At 37.6% G+C, this 24,342-nt stretch overlaps 4 protein-coding genes across 9 annotated transcripts; 3 read left to right on the top strand and 1 right to left on the bottom strand.

Annotated features, from left to right (window-relative positions):
• Positions 1 to 2,174: 2,174 nt before the first annotated feature.
• Positions 2,175 to 6,031, top strand: LOC126605812 (RNA demethylase ALKBH9B-like). The gene is made up of 6 exons (XM_050273255.1): positions 2,175 to 2,549; positions 3,362 to 3,853; positions 4,002 to 4,087; positions 4,160 to 4,470; positions 5,386 to 5,457; positions 5,539 to 6,031. The coding sequence occupies exons 1-6, from the start codon at positions 2,399 to 2,401 to the stop codon at positions 5,822 to 5,824; spliced, it is 1,398 nt and encodes a 465-aa protein (XP_050129212.1). The 5' UTR covers positions 2,175 to 2,398; the 3' UTR covers positions 5,825 to 6,031.
• Positions 6,032 to 7,415: 1,384 nt separating this feature from the next.
• On the top strand, positions 7,416 to 15,201 carry LOC126605811 (phosphatidylinositol 4-phosphate 5-kinase 7-like). The gene is made up of 10 exons (XM_050273254.1): positions 7,416 to 7,605; positions 8,725 to 8,871; positions 8,966 to 10,033; positions 10,519 to 10,686; positions 11,741 to 11,906; positions 12,366 to 12,476; positions 12,568 to 12,755; positions 13,609 to 13,763; positions 14,022 to 14,190; positions 14,623 to 15,201. The coding sequence occupies exons 2-10, from the start codon at positions 8,855 to 8,857 to the stop codon at positions 14,900 to 14,902; spliced, it is 2,322 nt and encodes a 773-aa protein (XP_050129211.1). The 5' UTR covers positions 7,416 to 7,605; positions 8,725 to 8,854; the 3' UTR covers positions 14,903 to 15,201.
• Positions 15,202 to 15,970: 769 nt separating this feature from the next.
• Positions 15,971 to 21,165, bottom strand: LOC126605813 (uncharacterized protein At1g10890). 5 transcript variants are annotated; one of them, XM_050273257.1, is made up of 5 exons: positions 21,013 to 21,165; positions 20,332 to 20,556; positions 19,054 to 19,365; positions 16,905 to 17,124; positions 15,971 to 16,386 (listed from the first exon to the last, which is right to left on the bottom strand). In XM_050273257.1, exons 2-5 carry the CDS (start codon positions 20,472 to 20,474, stop codon positions 16,120 to 16,122), a joined length of 942 nt encoding a protein of 313 aa, XP_050129214.1. In that variant the 5' UTR covers positions 20,475 to 20,556; positions 21,013 to 21,165; the 3' UTR covers positions 15,971 to 16,119. The 5 variants fall into 5 exon arrangements, with proteins under 5 accessions (XP_050129214.1, XP_050129215.1, XP_050129218.1 ...); XM_050273258.1 differs by having other exon boundaries at positions 20,332 to 20,495; positions 21,013 to 21,156; XM_050273261.1 differs by lacking the exon at positions 21,013 to 21,165 and adding an exon at positions 19,488 to 19,603 and having other exon boundaries at positions 20,332 to 20,471.
• Positions 21,166 to 21,296: 131 nt separating this feature from the next.
• LOC126605815 (uncharacterized) lies at positions 21,297 to 24,320 on the top strand. 2 transcript variants are annotated; one of them, XM_050273264.1, is made up of 5 exons: positions 21,297 to 21,516; positions 21,616 to 21,674; positions 21,850 to 21,899; positions 23,642 to 23,781; positions 23,891 to 24,320. In XM_050273264.1, exons 1-5 carry the CDS (start codon positions 21,497 to 21,499, stop codon positions 24,093 to 24,095), a joined length of 474 nt encoding a protein of 157 aa, XP_050129221.1. In that variant the 5' UTR covers positions 21,297 to 21,496; the 3' UTR covers positions 24,096 to 24,320. The 2 variants fall into 2 exon arrangements, with proteins under 2 accessions (XP_050129221.1, XP_050129220.1); XM_050273263.1 differs by having other exon boundaries at positions 21,299 to 21,516; positions 23,639 to 23,781.
• The last annotated feature ends 22 nt before the right edge of the window (positions 24,321 to 24,342 follow it).

Genomic DNA, 24,342 nt, shown 5'->3' with positions numbered 1-24,342 from the left:
AAAAAATTTCATTTCGCACTCCTCACAAATGTATTTTTATTTCTAAATATATAATGTTTGGAGTGCAAAATGAGAATGTTAAAGTACCAATAACAATTCCCAGTCATTATGGGCAAAAAATTAAATGGGTAAATTATAGTTGGAATGGAATTTCTTATGAGTGGAATTATGCGCATTCTATTGTCTTATTTTCACATCCACCTAATATTTCCACCCCCTACAAAAAAAGTCAAAAATAAAAATTATAAACTCTTCCCCCACCGCCAGTATTCCCAAAGTAAACCTAAATTTTTTTTTCCTTAATTTTCCTTGCTTTTAAAAAGGTTATTATAATTTAAAAACAATTATCATCAAACAAAATTACCCTAGCGGCCCCATCACGAGAAAACCAAAACCAAATTACGATCATAGCACCACCACATCACCAAAACTGCTCAGGTATACAATCTCTCCTTCGTTACTAATTTGAATTCAGACAACACAAGAGAGGCGACGTCACCGTCCTGGTAGCTAGGTCTTCTTTCTCAATCCAGCTAGGTCTTCCTCCTCAACTCATTATTTTTCGGGTTCACATCCTCATACTCCCATTAGGGTAAGATTAGTGTAGAATATCCAATAAGATCTATAAAATATTATCTATGTACAATTGTATTACTTTTTTTTAATAAATCTACACTATTAAGGTGGGAGAGTGGGCAAATTCTCACAATTGGCTAGAAATAATGTGGTTCAAATTCGTATTTGGCGATGAGTGAACCTAAGACCTCCACTTAATCGATGATGCCTTAGTTCAAAGAACTTACAAACTACAATCTAAAGCTTTATAACTTTTGACATATGGTAAGCATCCATATGTTTAACGCAATCAATGTTCAATGAACTTGTTCAACAGACAAGCACCTGTATATCCACCATGCGTCTATCACACATAGCACAATACCATGTTAACCTTAATGCAATATACAACAGCCTTTCCAAATAGTCCTTTCTAAACGGCTAGAAATTTTGTTTAAAGACTAAGTGACTATGAAATACAAGTCTTACTGCTCTAACCTTGTTTACAACATTGCTTCCATACCTTAAATCTCATGGACTCTTTTATTAGTATATTATCTCTATAATATAAAGCCAAACTCATAAATGAATTAATCTTGCCTTACCATTCATTATTCGTTACCTATTTTGGCAGAAAAGTCTTTTAAAATATCTCATAAGCAACTAAACTACCCAATGAGTCGCCAAAACAAAAGAGGTTTTAGGGCAAAACTCTAACAATCTCCTAGTTGCACGAAAGCCAATAGTCACAATGACGCACTCCAAAACTATTCAAGTGCTGATTAAGCTACTTTTGTGTAATCTCGTTAGTAGTTGGGTTCGTTACGTTCTTCTGCAGCGTTAACTCTTTAAACTTGAATCTTCTTTTTCTTCTTCACAGATTCTCTAATCTTGTGACAATGCTTTTCAATTTTTGTTTGAATGACTCATGAAACCCTAGTTCCTTGGCTTGAGCTAATACCCCATTGTAATCACCTAATAACGACATTATTGATCTAATGATAGAAACATATACAAGCTTAATGATAAACTTCTTTATTCAAAACAGCCTATCAATTAGCATTTGAAGCAAAATCATATTATGTTACTCAGGTGGAGAGCATATGCACTTCTCCATGTCGTTTATCCAACTCACAGCTCTTTCATTCAAAATGAAGACACATCTTTATGTGAATCTACACTTTGTAGATTCTATGTGGTCGAAATCAATATAGCCTTTCACAATCAATTCCGTTCAACGTTTCCTCCATATAGAAACATCATATCCTTAGATCTTCCCAAATACGTAAATATCACATGTGTTTTATCGGTTAGATTTGAATTTCATAACTACTCTATCCTTTATTTTCAGTCTTAATTAAAGAAACATTACTTTGTACGTGTAATAAGGAAATGAAAAAGTGACGTCCGAAGCAAAAAAGTGATCGACGTACTGGTGGGGGAGTCCTTAATAATTTAACGTGGGATGGCCTACAAAAGCGATTTTTCTTGGATACCAATTATTTTTGGCCGTCCGATACGATCCAACGACTCAAATTCATCACCCGTTGACCGGTCAATTCAATTGATCGGTTTAAGAGAGAGAGAGAGAGAGAGAGAGAGAGTAGCCCAATAGAAGACGATAGAGCAAGTTTCACGTAAAAATCTCTCTCTAAACGACCATAACAATTAACAAGCTTGACCTCGAATTTTCCAAAGTCGTCGTGTTTATTGTTTTAATCCTTTAGTTCAGTCAGTCTTCTCTCTTTTTCTGTTTATTTATTTTTGCATACATCTCTCTCTGAAACTCTCTCTCTCTCTCTCTCTCTCTCTCTCTCTCTCTCCCCTCTGAGGAGTTCGAGTGATGACGATGATGATGGAGGATGGCCAGGGCCAAGATTGGAGGAGCTTGGCGAGGACTTTAGAACCCGACCAAATTCTGGAAGTTTTGTCAGGCGGGTTTTGCAGCAACTGCCAGCTCCTTTTGGAGAGTCGAATTCACACCCTCCTCAACAGTAAGAAATACAGATTACAGACACCTTTTACTTCTTCTTTTTTTATTTTTCCTTTTGAATTTTGGAAATTTATTGTATTTGATATTCTCGAATTCTTGGTGTTTCATGTGTAGGGTTTAATTGATTGTGTATTATTATTATTATTTATTATATTTTTTTACCAACGATAGGTTAAACGGTTAAATATCAACGATGATGTGAATTATTACTTTTTGTCACTGCAGTAAAGCACCATGCATGTATGATCTTACTTTATCTCTTAGAATTGCTTAAGCTCATGACTTGGTTTCTATTTTTAATTAATATGTTTTGTTTTAAGTTTATTATTCCTTGCTTTCACATTGTAACAAGCAGATGCCTTTTACTATCCTTTTGCTTTTTGTTTAATTCCTGAATAATTTTACCAAAACCTAATAAGTGCTATATGCTTAATTCAGTGTATCAACAAAAAAAAGTATTTTGTCACCAGTTAGGGGGAGAAATGTTAAAGCATGTTAATTAATCCATGTGAGATCGTTTGAGAGTGTTTTTAAAATGACTCAAAGAGCTTTTAGATAAAATGTTTTTGAGTTTCAAAGCACTTATAAGTGCTTCATGGGAAGCAAGTCTTTATTTTTTTCAAGATTTAATTGCATTTTTACTGAGGATTCATTTCAAAAGCATTTTCATAAAAAACGCTTATAGCCATTATAAAAGCAATTCCGAACGAGCTCATATATGATTGCACAGATATGTTATTATTAACCAGTTAACCCTTAAAAGAAAACCAATTAATCATTTCCTGTTTTTCTTTTTAAATTTTATATACGCAGAAAAAGTAGGTGAGAAGGTATCTTTTTCCAGTGATGATGATAATAATAGTTCTGCACAATTGAAGTCCATGGATGCACAAACCCCTTCACCATGCCAGTGTGTGGACGAACCAATTGTGCCGTCCTCAGAGAATACTACGGAGTCCTTCGATAAAATGCTTGACCAGCAAGAGTGCACTCCAATCCAAACACCTTATCATACAACTCCTGTCCACTCATCAATCCAAATAGAGTGCACGTCTAATTCATCTCCTCCGATGTTATTCGCTGGTGCAAAAAGTGGAGATTCCTCGGAGGATCCAAACGAGCATAACCGAGTATTACAAGTTCGGAGACAGAACTTCGTCCACATTGAGTACAGACATGGCAGACGAATAAATGTCTTACAGGGCCTAGAGCTACATACTCGGGTTTTTGATGCCGAGGAGCAGAAGCAAATTATCGAGTGTGTCTACAATTTACAACGTATGGGGAAAAGTGGACAACTTAGAGGTATGGTAGCATAAACTCTCTTTCTCCTTCGACTTTGCTTAGCTATCCTCAGAAAAGATACCAAAGCATGTTGCTGAGATTGGTTAAGATACATGTGAAATAGAATGAGTAAGATGTGTGCTACTAATTATTTTTGTGTATCTTACAGCGCGTACGTATAGCGAACCTAGGAAGTGGATGCGTGGTAAAGGACGTGTGACCATACAATTTGGCTGTTGTTACAATTATGCAGTGGTACTTTCCTTTTCCCTGACTTAATTGAAATGGCAAGGTACGTCGATAACCTTATTCTGTCTAAAATTACAGGATAAGAATGGGAACCGGCCAGGTATCGTTAGAGATGAAGATGTTGATCCTCTACCTCCTTTGTTCAAGCAAATGATAAAGAGGATGGTTGGTTGGCATATATTACCTTCATCATGCATCCCGGACAGCTGCATTGTGAATATTTATGACGAAGGGGATTGCATTCCTCCTCATATTGACCACGATGATTTTGTTAGACCGTTTTGCACGGTTTCACTTTTGGCCGAATGCAAGATACTCTTCGGTTCAAATCTAAAGGTTGTAGGACCTGGAGACTTTTCAGGACCTTATTCTATACGTTTGCCCGTCGGGTATGCTTTCTGCACTGCTTCTTTGTTCAGTTGATCACTTATGTTTTGATTGTTTAGTTTCGTTGTTACTCTCTCAATGCCCCTTATAGTTGAAATTGATCCTCAGTTATCAGTCAAATAATATGTTCATGTTGGAGCTAGGGAAAAATTGTATGGTGATAAACAGGTTTAGAGAAGTGTATCGTTGTCACTCAATCTTCTTAGTTTTTGATAAGATATAAGGTAAAAAAAAAAGATACAAGACACATTAGTAATAACAAATGGGAGCTATTTGACCACCCAACATTCCGTGCCATAAAACATCGCTGACCTTATTACCGTCCTATAAAAAATTTAGGGAAGTTCAAGTAGTAAATTTATATTTATCTAAGATAATAAACAAACAATTGTTGAAACGATAAAGAGATGTAACACTTTGTTAATGAATAACACGATTTTAAGCAGAAGACATGATGTCGAGTGAAAATCAAAGCTATTTACTAAGAATGAAACACGAAGAAATGGGATTTTGTGAGGATTTAAACTCACAAGGCCGGCCAAAACCTGATTCTTCCACACAAAGTCTCCACATCTTCCCTATATGTTATAACTGCAGAATATCCTTCGATTTCTCTCCATCCCACTACCCAACACGGCATCTCTCTTGCTCTGAACCAAATCAAATGCAAGGATACATATATGCATCAGAAGAGATGAACTTTAGCGGAGTTTTGATATATGTTTTTTGGTTCCGAAACGAAGTGTTGTTAAAGGTTTTCAAATTTTGATAGACTAGCGCTTTGTATGAGTACTATCTGAGACTGTTTTACGTATTTTGTTGTAGTACTGATATAGAATGACCTTGTAATGTTTATAAGCATTGCTGATGCCTTGTTTTCTAAGTAATTATTAAATTTAACGCGTAATGATCTGCAGATCGGTGCTTCTTCTAGATGGTAATGCAGCTAACGTTGCTAAGCATTGCATACCTGGTGTTCCGGCAAGAAGGTAACCTACCGCATTCCCCATTCAGTACAACCATTTTCTAACGTGTATTTCCCGACTTTTCACACTTTGTTATGGTTGCAGGATTTCGATTACATTCAGAAAAATGGATAGTAGCAAGCTACCGCACAATTTTTTCCATGATCCCGAGCTTCAGGGAATTAAACCTTATGCTGTTTCTCCATTTGCCAAATCAAAAACCCAGCAAGATCAACGAGAGAAGCATTATTCCTATCTTCCTAGACGCAACCGTGGTGAATTCAAGAACGCTAAGAAGCGGAACCGCAACTCTTTTCTTCTTGAGAAATATGAGTTCTCTCCACCTGGGAGATTCAGTTCTGGGAACAGACGGATGTTCAACAGACGGTGAGTTGTAGTTTTGATTACTCGTTTCTTTTTTTAGATGCATGTAATTGTAGCGCTTGATTTATTGTATCGGTTAGAATAATTAAATCGTGTGCTTGCGAGTCATCGTTGTGTATCCTTCAATAAACTCTTCGTATTTTTACCTGTATTTTTCAGTAAACTCTTTGTATCTCTTATTCTAACTTCATAAAAGTTTGACAATTGAGGTTTACACCGTTGTGAGAAGTAGTGCAACAACACCAACAAAGCCTTATCCTACTAAGTTGGGTCGGCTACATGAATCTTAGAATGCCAGTACGCTCGGTTTGCTTCAAGTCTTGCCTTAGCTCTAAGTATTTATGTCTTTTTTTAGATTTACTTTCCAAGTTTTCCGTTGGCTTCAAATACGGTATATATTCCTGCTGGAAAGAATTAGAGAGTACGTTATTGACTGCTTGTGGTGCATTTACTCGTCCGCCTTGTATTTGGGTCTCAGGCGACCCAAATTTGGGGTTCAATAACAAAGAATACTTACCGCCGCCTATGCCACGTCACTCTTTGACAAAATTTAGATTTTGTAGACGGACAAGTGATCTGACATGGGCGGTATAAATTTTGCAATAGAGGAACGCCATACATCGAAGAAAATTTTACATGTGCCAAGAACATCGTTCAGTACACAAAGTATCATAATACAATTAGTTGAATTTCTTTTTAAAAAGTTTTCAACCAATTGTATTACTACACTTGATGTATCGGACTGTGCTTCGACAGACTGAAAAATCTCTTCACAAATATGAGATTGTGACCAGAACGTGGATGGTACACCACGTGTTTTTATATAAGTGATGAAAAATTATATTTTTTAAGTTATTAACTTTTTAACACACATATCTCACAATTTGTATAATAACATATATCACTCCGTATTCCGATCATATTAAAAAATCTCTTCACAAATAAAAGTACAACTGTGAGAGAATCTGGTTAGCAAATTGCACAGTAGCAGCTATATACCACATGACTTTTAGGCGTATTAGCGGAAGACTGAAGCGGACCAACCGACGGAATCCAATCCCCACGTGAATGACGTTTCGTTTGCTGCGCCCAGACACACCCGATCGGTCCCCCTCAGTCCTTAGGTACGAGAAATTTTTTATTGTATACGAACATAGATAATACATCACGTGTTTTTATATAAATAGTAAAAAAATTTGTTTATTTTTTAAATTATTAAATTTTTGACATACATATTCCATCATTTGTACAGTAACATGTGACGTTCAATGATACTGAAAAATCTCTCCACCGGTATACTATTTGGTGGCAGTGGACTTGGTCCGTGTCAGCGAGACATACATGCTTTCCTGCTTTTAGAAATCGGGATCGGGTACCGCGCTGGCACACGCTTTCCCCCGACTCCCTCTGCCTGCATGCCTGCCTGTTATCCCATCAAAGTCCACGTGGGTCCCATCTCCCATGTGATGATGCAATGAAGGTAGGAGGAGAGAGAACAAAGCTAGTGGGACCCAAGCCACGGTCGCAACACACGTGGCAAGATTCCCGAAGTACGGAATCAAACCAAAGAGCTCTTTGTATTTCGGATGGTTTTGCCCTTTCCCCTTAGCTTTTCCTTAATTCTGCGTTTTATGCATTCTCCAGCAGGTGAAAAAAAAAAATAAATCAGCAGCTTCAAACCGAATGATCGCGAAAATTTCGGTTCTCGAAAGCCGAAATCCGGTTCGGTGAGCTGAGAGTTCGTCTCGGTTTTCGATTCGAGTTTTTCATCTGAAGTTCTGAACCCAGGTGAGCGGGTGCTGTTCTTCCTCGTTTAACTCACTAATTATTTAATTGTTTGTTTGTTTGTGCATTCATATGTGTCGGAAACCTCGTGAAGTTAAAAAAAAAAAATTTACTATTAATTACTATTAATTACGCATGCGCGTTTTGTATAAAACTCTACACCAATTGGATTGCCACAGGTGGTGGTAAAGTTAAGGTTAATATATCGATGTTGATTATTAGTGGATCACTAGACCGTCCTAGGAACTTTGCCAATAAATAATCTGTTGGATCATTTTTTAAAAAATTATATAAAAATTTCATTAGTGTTTGAAAGGAAAAGAAATTTATTTTCCTGTTGTAAGATACTATGAAGGAGACGATGGTTAGCCGTATAATTCGTTGTGTGGGAAATTAGTAGTTTATATAATTAAAATTATTTGAAATTTAGGTTCTGTCATTTTATAAATTAGTGTCGGATTTGTCAAAGTTTCAGATTTGTTAACGGAAGACATGGTGCAAAACCAAGCACAGTGATGTTCTAAGATTCATACAGCCGACTCCACTTAGTGAGATAAGGCTTGGTTGTTGTCGTTGTATTTGTTGTCAAAGTTTCGGAGACGCTCTGTTGGTAGCTTGTTGCAGATCGTTTCAGTCCAAAAAATTGTAGTCATATAGTGATGTTAAGAAAGATATAAGATCTATGGTTTTTAGCTTGGAAGTAGATGATTACGACAGTGAACCAGTGTTGTGCTTTTTACGTTAAATCCTTAGGGTTTGTTGCTTAACATGGTTTGGAATTCGATGTATGGTAGCTTAATCGCGTTTTCTTTAGACTTGTTTGAGATTCCTTTCTGAAAGCTACGAGCTACCAAAGTTTCTATAAATCAGCATTTTACGCTTTTCAAATGTGCCTCATAATTTAAGACAAAGAAATGAATTTATCCACAACCACAAGTCAGAACAAATGTGTGATGATCTAAGAGGATCCTGCATCTTTTTCTTAGTGCACAAGTGATCAGAATCCTGAAACCATTAGCTTTTCTCTATTTGGCAACACGAAATGTGAATTATGATGTATTGTGCCTATTTATTTGATGTATATACTGAGTCCTGAAACCCGCTTGCCTGCTTCTGTTGTAGATAGTGAAGCCGATTGAGGAGTATTTGTTTTACTACTTGATGATCCGTCTGTCTATAGTTACAAAGCCTGTACGAGATTTAAGTTTGTGAATGATATCCTGGAGAGCTAAGTTGATTTTTATATGCTGTCATGGATTACGCTGTAAGGTAATAATTCTCAGGTTATATCTATGTCTTCTCTCCTCTCATCTATACACCAGGTTCTGTAAATAACATCTTTCGTTTTTTATCTGTTGTGTAGCGAGAAAGCCTTCTCAAATAGAGATGTCTATGTCGGGAACTTTAAGGGAATTCTGCCTCATGGTAACGGTAAATACACTTGGTCTGATGGAACAGTATACGAGGGTGATTGGGAAGAAGGGAAAATGACAGGTAAAGGGAAGCTCATTTGGACATCAGGAGCACAATATGTCGGTGATTTCTCTGGCGGTTACGTTCATGGTTATGGCATTTTTAATGGACCTGATGGTTCTTTCTACCACGGTTCCTGGAGGATGAATGTTCAGCATGGGATGGGAAAAAAACAGTATTGTGATTCAGATATCTATGAAGGATCTTGGAAGGAAGGAGTACAGGAAGGCAGTGGTAGGTATTTGTGGAGTAGTGGGAATACATATATTGGGAGTTGGAAAGGCGGGAAAATGTGTGGAAGAGGGGTCATGAAATGGGAAAATGGTGATCTGTACAATGGCTCTTGGTTAAATGGGTTAAGAGACGGGTCTGGAGTTTACAGGTTTGCTGATGGAGGATATTATTTTGGAACGTGGAGTCGGGGCCTAAAGGATGGAAAAGGAACATTTTATCCAGTAGGAACTAAACATCCATCCCTAAAGAGGTGGTGCAGCTCTGTAGGATATAGCAGTGACGGATCAAGCTCGTTGTCTGGACATTTGCTAAATTCAATGGAAGGCAAGGCTAGACCAACTGTCAAGCGCAGTTTTTCAGAGAAAATATCTATTGGTGGAATTTTAAGAAATTCGAGACGTATATCACACAAGGCTATGTCATTAGATAAAAATTGGACTGCTTGTGATCCTTCTGGAGAGTTTATACGTTATGACTCCTTATGCTCATTGTCCCAAGCCTCTGAGGATGTTCAACATGAGACGCGAGATAATAACACTTCGGTTTATGAGAGAGAATACATGCAAGGGGTGCTGATCAAAGAGAGAGAGAGGAATCATACTGAGATATCCCGGAAAAATAAACAACGAAATAAAATTTCAGTGACACCAAAGAGTTCATGTATTGACATGTTTGGAGCCCACAGAAGCTATTATCTAATGCTTAATTTGCAACTCGGTATCAGGTAAATCGGTTGACCCACATCTTTGTAGTCTTAAATTCTAATACTACTATGTTCACAAAAGTGGCCGTTTGATACTCAACAACTGGTTTGCATGTGTGTTCAATGTTTCTTATTTCATGCATATTCACTGGCACTGAGCTCAATATTTTGCCTGACGTCTGCAAGTACAGAAATTTAAAATATTGACGTTGTAGAACATTGGATTGTATAAATCCTTGGCTTCCAGTAATTTGTCAACTGAAAATTACTCCACAAGTAGCTTGAATATGTCATACCTTTTCCTTTTTGGTTATAAATTGTTGCCGCCTGTAAGTTTTGGTCATTGTCATCATTGTGCAACATAACTCTGGTTAAAAAAGAAGAACAAAAAAGGTCCTTAAGTTTTATGAAATTTAGTTTTTGCCTTTGATGTATTTTCTGCTGAAGTCATTATTATTTTGATAGGAGTTTTCACACTTACTAGATATTGTGTTTGAAGCTTACAGGTACACTGTTGGGAAGATCACACCAGTTCCTGTACGTGAAGTTCGATCTTCTGACTTTGGAGAACGAGCCAGAATAAGGATGTATTTCCCCAGAAGAGGTTCTCAGTTTACACCTCCGCATTATTCAGTTGATTTCTATTGGAAAGATTATTGCCCGATGGTCTTCAGGTAATAGTTGTCTTATCCACGTTTCCTAACCTCTGAAAGTGAGTGACATAATGAGCACCATGCATTTGGATTGTTTGGTTTCTAATGAGTGCATATTTGTCTGCATATGTCTCAGTGAATGGAAAATCTTATGTCTCAACTCTCAATGAATGGAAAATCTTAAACTCTGATTCGTTATCTTTCATCCATCGCAGCAGATAGAGTCAGCTCTCAGTTTTTGTTTTGGTTTGATCCTCCCAACTTTGTGCTTTTGCCGTTTGGAAAAGAACCTAATATATGAACTTGAGATTTGAACATTTTGGCGATATAGATAAATAGTGTAAATTTGGTAAAATACGCATCTGTCGACTACAACAGTTGTTCTCTCGGCATTTCTCTCTTTTTGAATGTCATATAACTTTCTTCTGTGCTGCTCCTACTTTTTCTCTGAGTGTCCATCAGCCACAGTTGATCACTTTTAAATTTACTTGAGTAAATTACTTTGATTTCTGGGGCTTATGAAAAATAAAGAAACTTCACACTATTTGTAAAAAAACACTAGCCTTCTCCGTCACAGTGGATTTTAGCAGAGCTTTTAGTACTGGATTTATGCGCTTGAATAAGGTAAGTATGGGATGCTACCTCTACTTAATGATTCCCTGGCCTCTAAAGTACCAAGTAGCCCTTATATCCGATCTTGCTTGCAGACTTCCAGAATATAATAATTGTTGGGTGTTGGCTCAAGCTCTAATAGGTTAAGCGTTTCGTAATGTGCTTGTTGTACCAGCATATTACATGGTGGGCCTCCATAATTGTGATAGTTCTGGAGAATCTGGAGATATGGAATTTCAAAAAATGACGCTATTTCTGTTAAATGTATCAATTTGATTCATTTGTATGTTCAACTTATTATCTTGTTTAATTGGAATCATATTCAAATATGTTCAAGTTTAATTAGAGTCATACATGTCTTAATCATATAGACATTGTATCCTTGCAAGTTTATGTTTCGGCTGTATCCTGTGCAAATAAGCATATGGATTTCCTTCTGCCTAATGAAACTTTCACATTTCAGGAATTTAAGGGAAATGTTTAAATTAGATGCTGCCGAGTACATGATGTCCATTTGTGGCGATGATGGTTTAAGAGAGCTTTCTTCTCCGGGGAAAAGTGGCAGTATCTTCTATCTTTCTCATGATGACAGATTTGTGATCAAAACTTTAAGAAAAACAGAACTGAAGGTTTGAACGCATGAAAACTTCTATGCTACACGCACAGACACACGATAACTTCTTTGTACTCAAAATGCCTGGCACACCAAACCATTTACTTATCTTATTAAATAAACTAAGTAGTTGGCTAATTCTTATTCACGCGCTCCATCTTTCTTTCGAAGGTAGTTTCTTAATTTCTTAGTTAATTTATGTTTACCAAATTTATAGGGCTCATGTTATAGAATCCCAGCTGAGTGATGGTTTTATCAGTGTTGCATTCATATGATATTTAATTACCCTTTATACTCCTTTTGCTTCTTACTTGAACAGAACGATCAATCAACTCCGAATGAGGACTTAGATTTTGCTTTTCCCTGATTGTTTTATTATTAGCTTCATCTTCGGCAACTAGCTCATTTAGTCCAAGTTTGAGAAGGATGTTAAAATGAATTATGAATCATTTTCTTCTTCCCAATTCACATGCAGGTTCTGCTCAAGATGCTGCCTAGCTATTATTGCCATGTAGGAAAACATGAAAACACTCTCATCACAAAATTTTTTGGGCTCCATCGGATAACATTAAAAGGTGGAAAAAAGGTATCGAGCTACTTATCACTCTCCCAGATTGCGGTTCTGCATTGGATATCACCTTGGTTGGTGTGACTTATTTTAAATGCATTGTTTTTAGGTACGGTTTATGGTCATGGGGAATATGTTTTGCACTGAATTACGAATTCATCGCCGTTATGATTTGAAGGGTTCATCTATTGGAAGATGTACAGACAAAAATAAAATTAGAGAGAATACCACATTGAAAGATCTGGATCTGTCATTTGAATTTCATATGGACAAACTGTTGCGAGAATCCCTTTTCAAGTAAGTCCTGAGTTTTTATTGGTAGTGAGTTTTTGAAGGTATTTGTGATTACCTGTGAAATGTGCTTTTCATTGTTTAAGCATCCTTATGGACTAACTTTTTCTTTTTTTTGTTACAATCTTTCAGGAATAACTTCATTGTTCGTAAGATTAATAAACATTTGCAATATAACATACTGGGTCCGAGATCTAATCGTTAAAAACCACTTGCAAGAGAACCTAACACACTCTAATTCTCCAAAATCTCCTGAGATATCTGATCTTAAATCTAGCTAAAGTTTTGCTATGGATACTTAAGACATTTTGGGGGGCTGGTGAGGGTTCCTCTATGTGGTACGCTAAGATATTTGTCCTGCATTAGTTTCTCCTTCCAGTCCTCTGCATCTGGTCTTTGGATTCTGACCTGTAAAAAAGCTTGCCTTGAGGAAGAGCCAAGCCGGTTGAAGAGATATTTCAACCTCACCCCTAAAATTGTATCATGCTTCTTTCCCTTGTTGATTTGTAAGATAACAATGCCTGATATCTTCTGTGGTTGATTAGTTTATTTGATTTCGATGTTGTATAGTGGGAGGGGTTCTTGGTCACTAGTTTGACTGAAGATGGGAAACGTAAAAAATGTTCCGAATGCTTTTGGTCAATTTAATAAGCTTCAAGTCGATTTTAGATTTCCGATCAAAATGGATTTGAGATAAGAATTCACTTTTTTTCTTTCTTTCTGTTTCTGCAATACACGTCGTTGTTTTCCTTATCGATTATGCATGAGTCCCAAAAAGATAATGTTAATAAGAATTGGTTGAGTAAGCCCTTACACATTTTAACGTCTTTAGGAATCTTTCCTCCTCCTTGTTTTGCAGGCAAATATCACTAGACTGCATGTTTCTACAATCTCAGCAGATTATCGATTATAGCCTTCTGTTGGGCCTACATTTTAGAGCTCCCGAGAATCTGAAGGGATTTTCGCAACCTCCTGCTGCAATGCACAACGATGAGAGTTTACCTACTAATGATGGTAGGCATCTCTTTCTGATTAAAAATACTTTTAAAGTGAACTTGTAACTGTTTTACGTATGTTCTGATATCTTTTCTATTTGGTGATGTGAATAATTTTCTTATTAATGATTTCTTCCGTACAGTAAAATCATGATGAAAATGACATAGAATGGAACAATATTGTCTTTCCTTCTTGCCATGATTCTAAGACCGACGATTTCCTATATCTCGCACTTTTAAGTACTGAATATCTCAACTTATATTCAAATTTGAATAGGTGTGACTTCCCAAGGGGAGCTTTTGATTCCTCCTAAAGGTCTTCTGCTGGTAACCCATGAGCCTGGCTCTGTCAGTACCGCACCAGGTCCTCACATCAGAGGAAGTACATTGAAAGCTTATTCTCTCGGTGACAAAGAAGTTGATCTTCTAGTCCCCGGTACAGGAAGGTACTTCATACTTTTGCACTTTGATATATTTTGAAGTTTGACGCCATAAGCATTTGCATCTTCTGTTACCTTCTAATCAACTTTCATCTGATTTGGATAGTTATGCTGATGTGAGTAACTTAGGGCTCATTTGGAAGTGTTTTTAAAATGACTGAAAGCACTTATAGAGAAAATGTTTTTGGGTTCCAAAAGGATTCACTTGCATTTTTGCTAAGACTGGTACCAAAAGCACTTTCAGCCAGTTTAAAAGCACTTCCAAACGAGCCCTTAGTAGCACATCTGCCCTGCAACGCTAGTTAGACTGCCGAAAACATAGAAATTCATAGCTTGAAAACTGTTGTTGGATTCAGCACTTCATTTATTTTCTGCTGAGTCTTACCAATTTATTGTTTGAGCACCACATCGTTACTGTCATTTGATTTTTTTGCTCAGGTTAAGAGTGCAATTAGGTGTAAACATGCCAGCCCAGGCCTATCATAAGCTTACACAGGACGAGGTCGATTCAACAGAAGTAGAACTTTTTGAATTTTACGACGTGGTTCTTTATATGGGGATAATCGATATACTGCAGGAATACAACACGAAGAAGAAATTTGAGCATGCTTACAAATCATTGCAGTTTGATCCTCAATGCATTTCTGCTGTGGAACCGAAGCTGTACGCTAAGCGTTTCATCAATTTCTTGGAGAAGGTTTTTCCGGACCTGCCATAACGTTTTCTTACCTTCTTTCGTGTTCATACTCATTTCTCCGAGCAACACGCGATTCTTGTGTAATCATTTGTAAAGTGTTGTGATCTAAGATTTCAATGTATGATATCTAGTTGTTTTAAGAATAAAAGTATACATCCGTTGTTGGCACAAGGTGGATAATGAGGCCAGAACCCAATTACTGAATGCTGATTAGCATTTTAATCTGGTTCACTTTGTGGAGATATTTTTAACGTGCCCAGAACACGAGACTTTACGTCATACATAATTATACAATTGAAGGAATGGAATTTTATTTTTCTTTTCCGAGTGTTCCTCTACTTGTACTGGTGATCCGGACGCATTGAAAAATCGCTCCATTTTGTAAATGTTCCACCAAATTCAACTCTCAGATATTAATTTTTTTTTTTTTTTTTTTTTTTTTAGTTGTGGTATTAATTACTTGGGAGCAGCCTCTCCATAAATGGGGGTAAGGCTAGCCGACATTCACCTCTCCCAGACCCTGCGTAAAGCGGGAGCCTTGTGCACTGGGTACGACCTTTTAGTTGTGGTATTAATTACTTAGCAATGGGGAGAAATGGGAGGAATATATAAACATTAGTGACAACAACTCACTAATCAGGTTGATAAATAACACACAAAGATTCCTCCATTTATGGATAAAATATTTCGACTAATTTGGTTTCAAATTGCTGGATTCCTCAATACTTGGTCAATCTAGCAGCTTTTTTGTTATTAAAAAGAAAGGATGGTAAACTTTATTGATTTCACAGATCAATATAAATTATAACTTAGATCATGGAGAAGGACATCCCCTACTAAATAAGGGATTGGTAAGCTTACCTGCTACAATCAACATCTTTTGGAGACAAACTACGTTATGACACGTGGTGTTCCGAGCAGTAACGTACTCCTCGCTTAGAAGTGAGAGGGGAAGTGGTCAAATGTTTAAAAACCACAGACGAACATAGGGGAATGCATTTCGCCGAAACCATGAGAGGGAGATTGAAACCGCTCGTGTTCGAAAACAAAAACCCCACAATAAACAACATTGCAACTGGTTGCAGCTACTTTTTGACAATTGGGGAATTGATAACATTGTAACACCAAAAACTGTTTTGACCAAAAATATTTTTAGATTACAAGTACAGGCGCAGCAATCAAGTCCAGGGACGGCCATAGTCAAAAGGAACCAAGCGGAGTTCCATAAAAAAAATAAACTATTTGGACCCGAATGCAAATGACAATTTTGGCCGGGATTTGTTCTTACCCAACAGTTTCATTTGATTCAACCGTGCTTCCTCCTCCTCTTGTTTCTTCCTTCGCAACGCCTCTTCTTTCTGTCTCTGGAGCTCTTCCAGTTCCCTGTATCGCTCCTCCTCCCTCCGCTGCTGCTCCAAAGCCTCCCTTCTTTGAGCTTCTTCCACTCTCCTCCGGTTCTCTTCAAGCATCCCTTCTAGCTCTTCTTTCTCTTTTCGAGCTTGTTCCTGTAGGACACACAAACACACATAACTTACTTTGATTTGTTCCAATAATATAGAGGTAGGAAAAGCAGGTGCAGACTAAAATAACATCCCATCTGGAATTGTGATTGTTTAAAATAATTACAAAGCCGAGTAATGCAATGTCTAGGTCTTGGATGCTCCCTGCCCCAATGTCTAGGTCTTCCAGCACCATCACCCTTTGCAGATGAAAAATACATACTTACGGTAATGATTTTCCATTATCTTAAAAACACCTATCCTGTGTACTTATACCACATCTGCTATTTTACTCTTTTTTTTGCGTAAGCTCTGAACCATGTCACTTTCCCGAACAGAACAATTGTTCATAAAAGTAATAACTCAAAAGACGAACGGTAACAATAACAAAAAATATTTTCAAGAACACAGAAGATGCGCATCCAACAACACCAAATGGTGAAAACACATCATGACCGATACATGTGCCTCTGCAACAAGAGAAAGTGAGAATGCCAGAGGCAACATGGTAGCCTAAATATTACCTCCTTATGCCTAGCCTCAACCAGAGCTGCTTCCTTTTCTTTCTCAAGTTGCGCTGCCACTTCAGTAAGAAGCTTCTTCCGTCCTTCCTCCAACTGCCTCTGTATTTCCACTTTAATCTCATCGGAGTTTAAGCTCTCCTCAACTTTCCTACGAATTGCTTCTTCCACCCTCCTTGAAGTCTCTTCTTCTAGCAGTTTCAATTCTGCTTCTTGTTGCCGCCTGAGAGTACAAGCAAAAATGTTAAGCAATAAAGTGGTCTCTCATATCAAGAGGGGAACTGCCGCCTGAGTACAAATAAAATTCCAATTCACATATACTGCTTCCCTTTTTTTACCCCTCCCCTTCTCTCTCGTCATTATCTGACTGAATAAATGGCAAACTAACCTTCATGAGGACAAAGGCACTATAGATACGCTTATGCTTTTAAGGCATACCTCTAACGTATCCTGATCCAAACAAATGAGTTTCAAAACTGGTGAACAGTAGACAAACGATGCACCCATTTTGATCATCAAATATAACAAGTTGAACTAAAGCAGTATCATCCTTCAGAAAAGCCTTTGGAGGAGAATGTCAAGTATACCTGCTGCATTTTTAAAACTAATTATCGTGTTACTTCAAATTTAAACTAAATGCATTCTTGACATGATATGACTACAGTTCTATATATATGGCCTAAGCAGTGTGTCTTGAGTGTGATAAACACTAAATGACGAGACATTGAAAAACATTCACATGTCAGAAACGGCAGTTCAACACTGATGGAGACATACGGTTGCCACGTGGCAGAATGGAGTACAATCAGAAGCCAACAAAGTCCAAATCTTAAGGAACAAGTTTACTAAGGCCTCGTTTGATAGAGAGGATTAGCGTGGATAGGACTAGACACTATATTGCAGGCATTTTGAAGGGAGAAATGGATGACAACTTCCCTATTTTGTCCAAGTTGAAGATAACTCATGAAGAAAAATGTCCCTTACAATCCTACCATTTTTGTGGGGACTGGTAGGGATAGAAACCTTCAACTTGGACAATATATGAAAGTTCTCATCCATTTTTTCCTTCAAAATGCCTTCAATGTAGTGAATAGTCCTATCCAAGTTAGTCCTCCTTAACGAGGCCTAAATGATTTGGTAAACAAAAGTTAACCAGGACTTTTCAGTCTACCCAACTGTTGCATGGCTCAGCTTCTTAGGTTAGGCACAACAGGTACTTCTAAAGAATCTCCAAACACTTAGGTCTACCATATGGTTGGTCTCGTACACCAAATGGACAGACTAGATATCTCCGAATACTCCAATAATGAACTTATGCAGGAAGATGATCGTGTCCTGTAGAAGCATATGTCTGAACGAGTAACGGAAAGTAAATCAGCTGTGACCAATAATTTGTGGATGTGAGGAGAGCCACTGATTTATGAATGTGAAGAAAAGTATCATGTGTTGACAGGACACTGTGCTTTAAAATTTAAGTTAGAGTGCATTTATTCTTGATAAACCACTAAATTCTGTACAGATCTTATTGACTAGTTTTCACATAACCAGACCTCCTCAGCCCCATTGTACTCAACCCACCCCCGATGATCCTTAAAAGGTGCTTGACTGCATTACTTACCGTCATAAGAAGATTAACAATACTTAGAATCAGAATAGATGTATCTGGGATCAGCTGCGTACAATCTGGAGTCTAACTAAATTTCGTATTATTGACTTCTGAAATAAACAAATAATTAGTGCATCTCAATTATGAATAAGTAAACAGCAGCCATCCTTAATTTAATTGTCAGAGAAAGTACCATATAAAACTGAAATGTTAACAAACAAGCATGTGCCACAAAGTTAGGCTAGGCTAATTCAAACATCAACAGGAGGTTCTTTCCCTAAAACTAATTACGCTACGGTTTTAATGAACAAAACACAACAGTAAGCATCCAAAAATACTACATTAACTTTCAGGAGAGCTACTATTCATGTAGAAATCACTACTCTTAAATTTGAGGGTAGCAATGAAAACAATCCCACATTACATCTTAGCGCAAAACTCAGGCAAAGAGTTAAAACTGTCAGTCTACTCTAAAAGATGAGCTTAGAAAAAGGTTAAAAAGAAAAATTATATCATAAAACAATTGATGTTCCATAATTGTTATACCTTTTCTTCTCTTCTTCTTCTTCCTTTCTCAATTTCTCAGTAGCATTTTTCTGGTCCAACAATCCAAGACTTGAACTAGAAGATTTACGAATAGGAGACAAGGAGGAGCTCCTACTTCTTTGCCTCTTATAACGCCTCAATACTGGAGAACGACTTTTACGGCGTCTTGGGGTTGGAGAACGACTTTTACGGCGTCTTGGGGTTGGAGAACGACTTTTACGACGTCTTGGGGTAGGAGAACGACTTTTACGTCGTCTTGGAGTCGGAGAACGACTTCTTCGACGCTTAGGGGTAATTGAACGACTTTTCCGTCTGTATAGTAAAAACATACCAATTAGCAACGACAATTAAAATTGCACATGACTACACATAATCAATAACTATCAAGTCAGTCCACCATGTAGCACAAAGTATATAGAAACATGTACGGTTACCTCATACATTGTTAAGTATAACCTTTGTGTGCTCCATCTTTTATCACATGAAGAAGCAAAGGTCACAATCGAGCAACAAAAGAACAGCCAACGACAACCATCACCTGCTCACTTCCCTTTTGACGGGAAGAATCTGAATTCTTTTAAATTCTTAGGAAGAGCATGCAACCTTATATCACTCTGGAAACTCCATATTTTAATCCATATCTTCTTACTAGACTCTTATCCAATTATTTAGAAAGATAAAAAAAAATTAAAAAAAATTAAAAAAAAAAATATTCCATAGGTCACATGTCCATCAATGTTATATCGAAACTAAGCCAATCATCAGATTTTATAACAACATCAGCAATTCTTTGGCATTGGCATGACAGCAACAAAGCCTAAGGTGTACAAACCACAACTGTAGTTGAAGATCGGAAAAGCAAACTCAGAACATCAAATGTCAAAGCATACCAAATTTAGGCAATGGAACTACCAATTCCTGTCCACTTGAAGGTTTGAAGCAAAAAAGTCAAATATTAGCAATTAGCATACAGAATTTCAACTCAAAGCGATATTTCATGAGAATGCCCCATTTAGCTGTGACACCAACATCAACATAGTAGGTACCAGGTAAACTTCAAAGCACATATTCATTTTCTATAAGAAAAAGATTTACAAGACTTCATGATTGGAAAATGTACCACCAGATCTAAAAAGAAGGATAAGAAGATGCGTACAGAAACTCGAACATTATGTAAATCCAAATCCCATGAGCGATATGTAACGCCTCAATCTTTCCAAAAATTGATTGAGAATCAGTTAAATTAGCACAAGAAAGGGGGAATATTAACGGGATCACCTGCTATGAGAATACGAAGAATATGGAGACCGGCTTCTGTCTCTGCGGCTTCTCCTGCTAGACCGATGCCCCACTGGAGATGGCGAACGCCTTCGCCTATAAGAAGGTGATCGTGATTGTGACCGTGCCAAGTCACGAGGCATCCTTCCGCCTCAACTTTAAGCCTATTAGAAATATTTCTTAGAATGGAACTTGAACACTAACAACAATTTGTGCTACTGTGCCCTATAAAACCAAAATAAATCAATCATTAACGGTTCGTTTGCAGCCGGGAAACTGTCAAATGATCAATTAAGCAATACCAAAAACAACAACAATGATCCTTAACGGGTTCGTATTCAGCTGAGAAACTGTCACAAAAGACAATAAAATGAATATACAAAATTTGTCATGTAAACAATTAAGCAGAATATTGAAAATACAACAAATTAAAATAATAAAACACCAAAAAAAAAATCCAAATGAATAAGCATAAAATAAAACAACGGTGTCTGATTTGAGGCCTAATTAGGAACTGATTAATCAGCGAAGAACAATCTATATACAAATTCATATATAAAAATTGAGGATTTTACTGACAATTTAATCGCCGAGAAACTGCAAAGATAATCAAAATTTATCATCAATCGCGCAATAAGCATCCCAAAATTTAAAAAAATAAATAAAAAATAAAAAATATACCTGTGAAGCACAGAGCAGAGCAGATGGGGTACCTACGGCAAGAGAACAATCAGGGAGATCGGAAACCGCCCAACGCCGCCTTGACCAAAACCCTAATTCCTAACAGAGAGCAATTTGGTGCGACAGACAGACAGATATTATGATTAATTTAGGTATTTGATAAGAGTTTTGGGCTTCGGATGAAAATACGAAAGACGATGAGGGCCTTTTTCGTATTTTCATAAATGAAAAATAAAATAAAATAATAAAACATGACAAACCCAAAAGCACTGCGCACCAACACCTCCTAAATCCCCAACCCCGCCGCACCACTGACACCCCTAAAATTCCAACCCAGCCCCGCCGCAGCAACACCCAGGGTCCCACTCCGGTCGCCAACCATCGCAGCACCACCACCGCCCCAAACTACCCCACCTCCGCCACCCATCTAACCTTCCCTCTACACAGTCTCTCTCTCTCCCCCAAAGCTCGAAAGTTTTCAGTGATGGGGAAGCCAGGTTCACGGTAAGACCTTACCTCCATGGCGCACAACACAAGCCCTTCTCTCTCTCTCTCTCTCTCTCTCTCTCTCTCTCTCCTGAGCTTTTAATTTTTTGGTGGCAGATCAGAATCGTCGACCAAAGCAGACCGCAAGTTCGAAAAGAAGCTCGAATTTTATGCCAGTAAGTTTGGATTTTCGCCTCACTTTTACCTTAATTGTACTCTGTGTCTCTTGAAAATGAATCATATGAGTAATCCCGTTACTGGTTTTCATCTCCGATTAGTTTCTCACCGAAAAATTATTGCTTTTTGATGTATAGCTTTTCGGAAAATTAATTTTCTCAATGAACAATGCAGAGGTTAGAGATGCAGTTTCTTCCTTGGGTGCTCAGAAGGCTATTGTTAAGGTGAGGATCTCTAATTCATCAACTTTCCTTCTGTTTAACTCAATACCAATGACTTCACCGGCATTCTGTGTAGCGGGATTTGTTGTGTTACATAGTTTTTCTTGGTAGTTTAGGTATGTCATTGACGAGGCGATATTGGAGGAGGTCTGTAATGTCTCCTGGTATTTGATGTCTTGGAGTTTTTAGACTCCAGAGCCATCAATTTGGGGTGACAACATTTTGTGTTCATGTGTTTTCCGGTTGATTGTTTTGAGCTCATTTTTAGGTATTGATGGTTTGCTTGTCGTATTCTGAATCTGAGGCCATTTTTGATATGGAGGATTAGACTAGACTCGCTAAATGACTGGATTTTATGTGCAATCGAGGAAGACTATGAATGTTGTGTTCTAATTTGGAGGAGTAAATTGAAGTAATCATAAGAGGTTGATGCCTGAATCATATCCCTACTAATTCCACCATTTTCAAGGTGATTAATGGGGATAAGATAAGCTTTAGGCATCAACCTCTTAGGAATAGTCCATCTTAATCCTCTAAGTTAGATTACCACATCCATGTACTTCCTTGATTGCACATGAAAATCTAGTCATTTAGCTACTCTGGTGTAGTCCCCCGTATCAAACGTGGTCCTAGAAGTACATGTTTTGTTGTAGTGGAGCCGAAATTGTTATAGCAGGTTGATGACTACTCATGGTGTGGGCGTGGGTGTGGGTGTAGGGTCATTGAATGAAACTGAATAAGAAGCTACACCATGAATACAGACATAGGATTGTGTATTAAGCAAATGCCTCATGGAAGATCGGCACAAATTTTCAGGAGTTACTTTAGTAGTTTCTTACAGGTTTGAAGGGAGAGAGACAGTAATCATAGAGGCACATTTGTAGTCATGTATCAAAGACTGGGTTCTGGGAAGTTTAGAACTAACCCAATCTGTCAGATTGAGCTACCATAGGCCTCCCAACTCATGGAACCTGTGCGATTTACAGCCCTATTTGTAGTGGATGGAAAAAATATAGTTGTAACATTTTTGAATAATCAAGGATTTATGAGAGGGAGGGACCCTTCCGAGTTCTCTTTGGATAGAAGGGTGACCAACCATTTGGTGACAACACATGGCAAGTTGTGAGAGAGCATCCTTACACCGTCTATTGAAGCCCTAAGCTCTTCTGCAAAAACTAGGTTGTTTCATAAGAATGGACAAGTCTTGTGCTTGGAGGAATGGAGGTCACTGATTAAGAGAAAGGGGAAGCATTGTTGTTTGGGATGAAAAACAATGGGAGGTTGGGGATAAAGTAGCAGATTCAACATTCAAAAAGAAACCAGAAGATAAATGAATTAGAAATGGGGTCTTCGATTTAGTTTTCTGGGATATTTAAAGCTAATTACGGACTGCAAAATGGGTCTAGACAAGGAATAATAGGATGTCAGTGTTGCCTTCTTTTAGCATACATTGCTCTACATGAAGTTGGGGTCGCTTAAGGAAGGAAAAATGCAAGATCAGAAAAAATTGTCACTGCGTTGAAGTTCTTGAAATTCTGGATTCATTTTTCTTCAAATATTCCCCCAGCCCAAACAAAATGCTATATCAAGCCTTCCACTTGACATTCTGTTCATTGCAATAACAATATTTTTTGGATTTTTTATTAATTCTGTTACTGATATTACTTGAACATTTGTCATTATGTTTTAGTGTTTTTTTACAGTCCGTTGTATGTTAATGACTTAACTTTATCTTCTACCAGAAGAAGAAACTACGTAGCCGACAGAAGAAACTGAAGGCATATGATCTCTCTTCTTTTTCAGAATTCCTTCCTGAGCTGAAAGAGAAGCAACCCACTGCTGCTTCAGAGTTCAAGATAAATTGTAAATCCAAGAAAAAGCTAGTGTAAGTCATCCAGTTCTTCGATTCTAAATCCGGTTGCAATCTTTACCTTTCATTTTCACATTGTCCTATGGAATTTCAGTAAAGTAATAGTGGATTTCATTTTCATCAGATTGAAGGAAGGAAAGCAGTTGACTACAGTTCTTAATCATCCCACTTTCAAGTCGAATCCCCTGGCTGCCATTCATCAACACTTACAGAGCACTCAGCCAGTCGAAGATGTCAAACCAGAGAAAAGGAAAAACAAAAGTGGAAGCAAGAAGAGGAAAGAAAAGAAATCTAAGGCATCAGCCGGACCCCAAGCTATGGATATGTGAGTCGATACACAGACCCTCATCTATCTACCTTGCTGAGTCGGTTTTGTTCATATATCATCATGAATGTTCCAATGCTCAAACTTTGAATTTGCAATTTTGTTAGTCTCACTGGAACTTGTAACAGATTATATTTCAACAAAACAATCTGAATGCTGTATGTCAGGAAATTTTGAGCTCAAAATAATGTTAATTGTGACCATGCATTTATCGGCATGTACTGTTTTACTCACGGACGAGTCAATAAAAC

The sequence above is a fragment of the Malus sylvestris genome, chromosome 15 (genome assembly GCF_916048215.2).
Source record: "Malus sylvestris chromosome 15, drMalSylv7.2, whole genome shotgun sequence".
In the NCBI taxonomy this organism is placed as follows: domain Eukaryota; kingdom Viridiplantae; phylum Streptophyta; class Magnoliopsida; order Rosales; family Rosaceae; genus Malus; species Malus sylvestris.
Note: the sequence above shows the minus strand (reverse complement) of the source record. Positions and strands in the feature narration are given on the sequence as shown.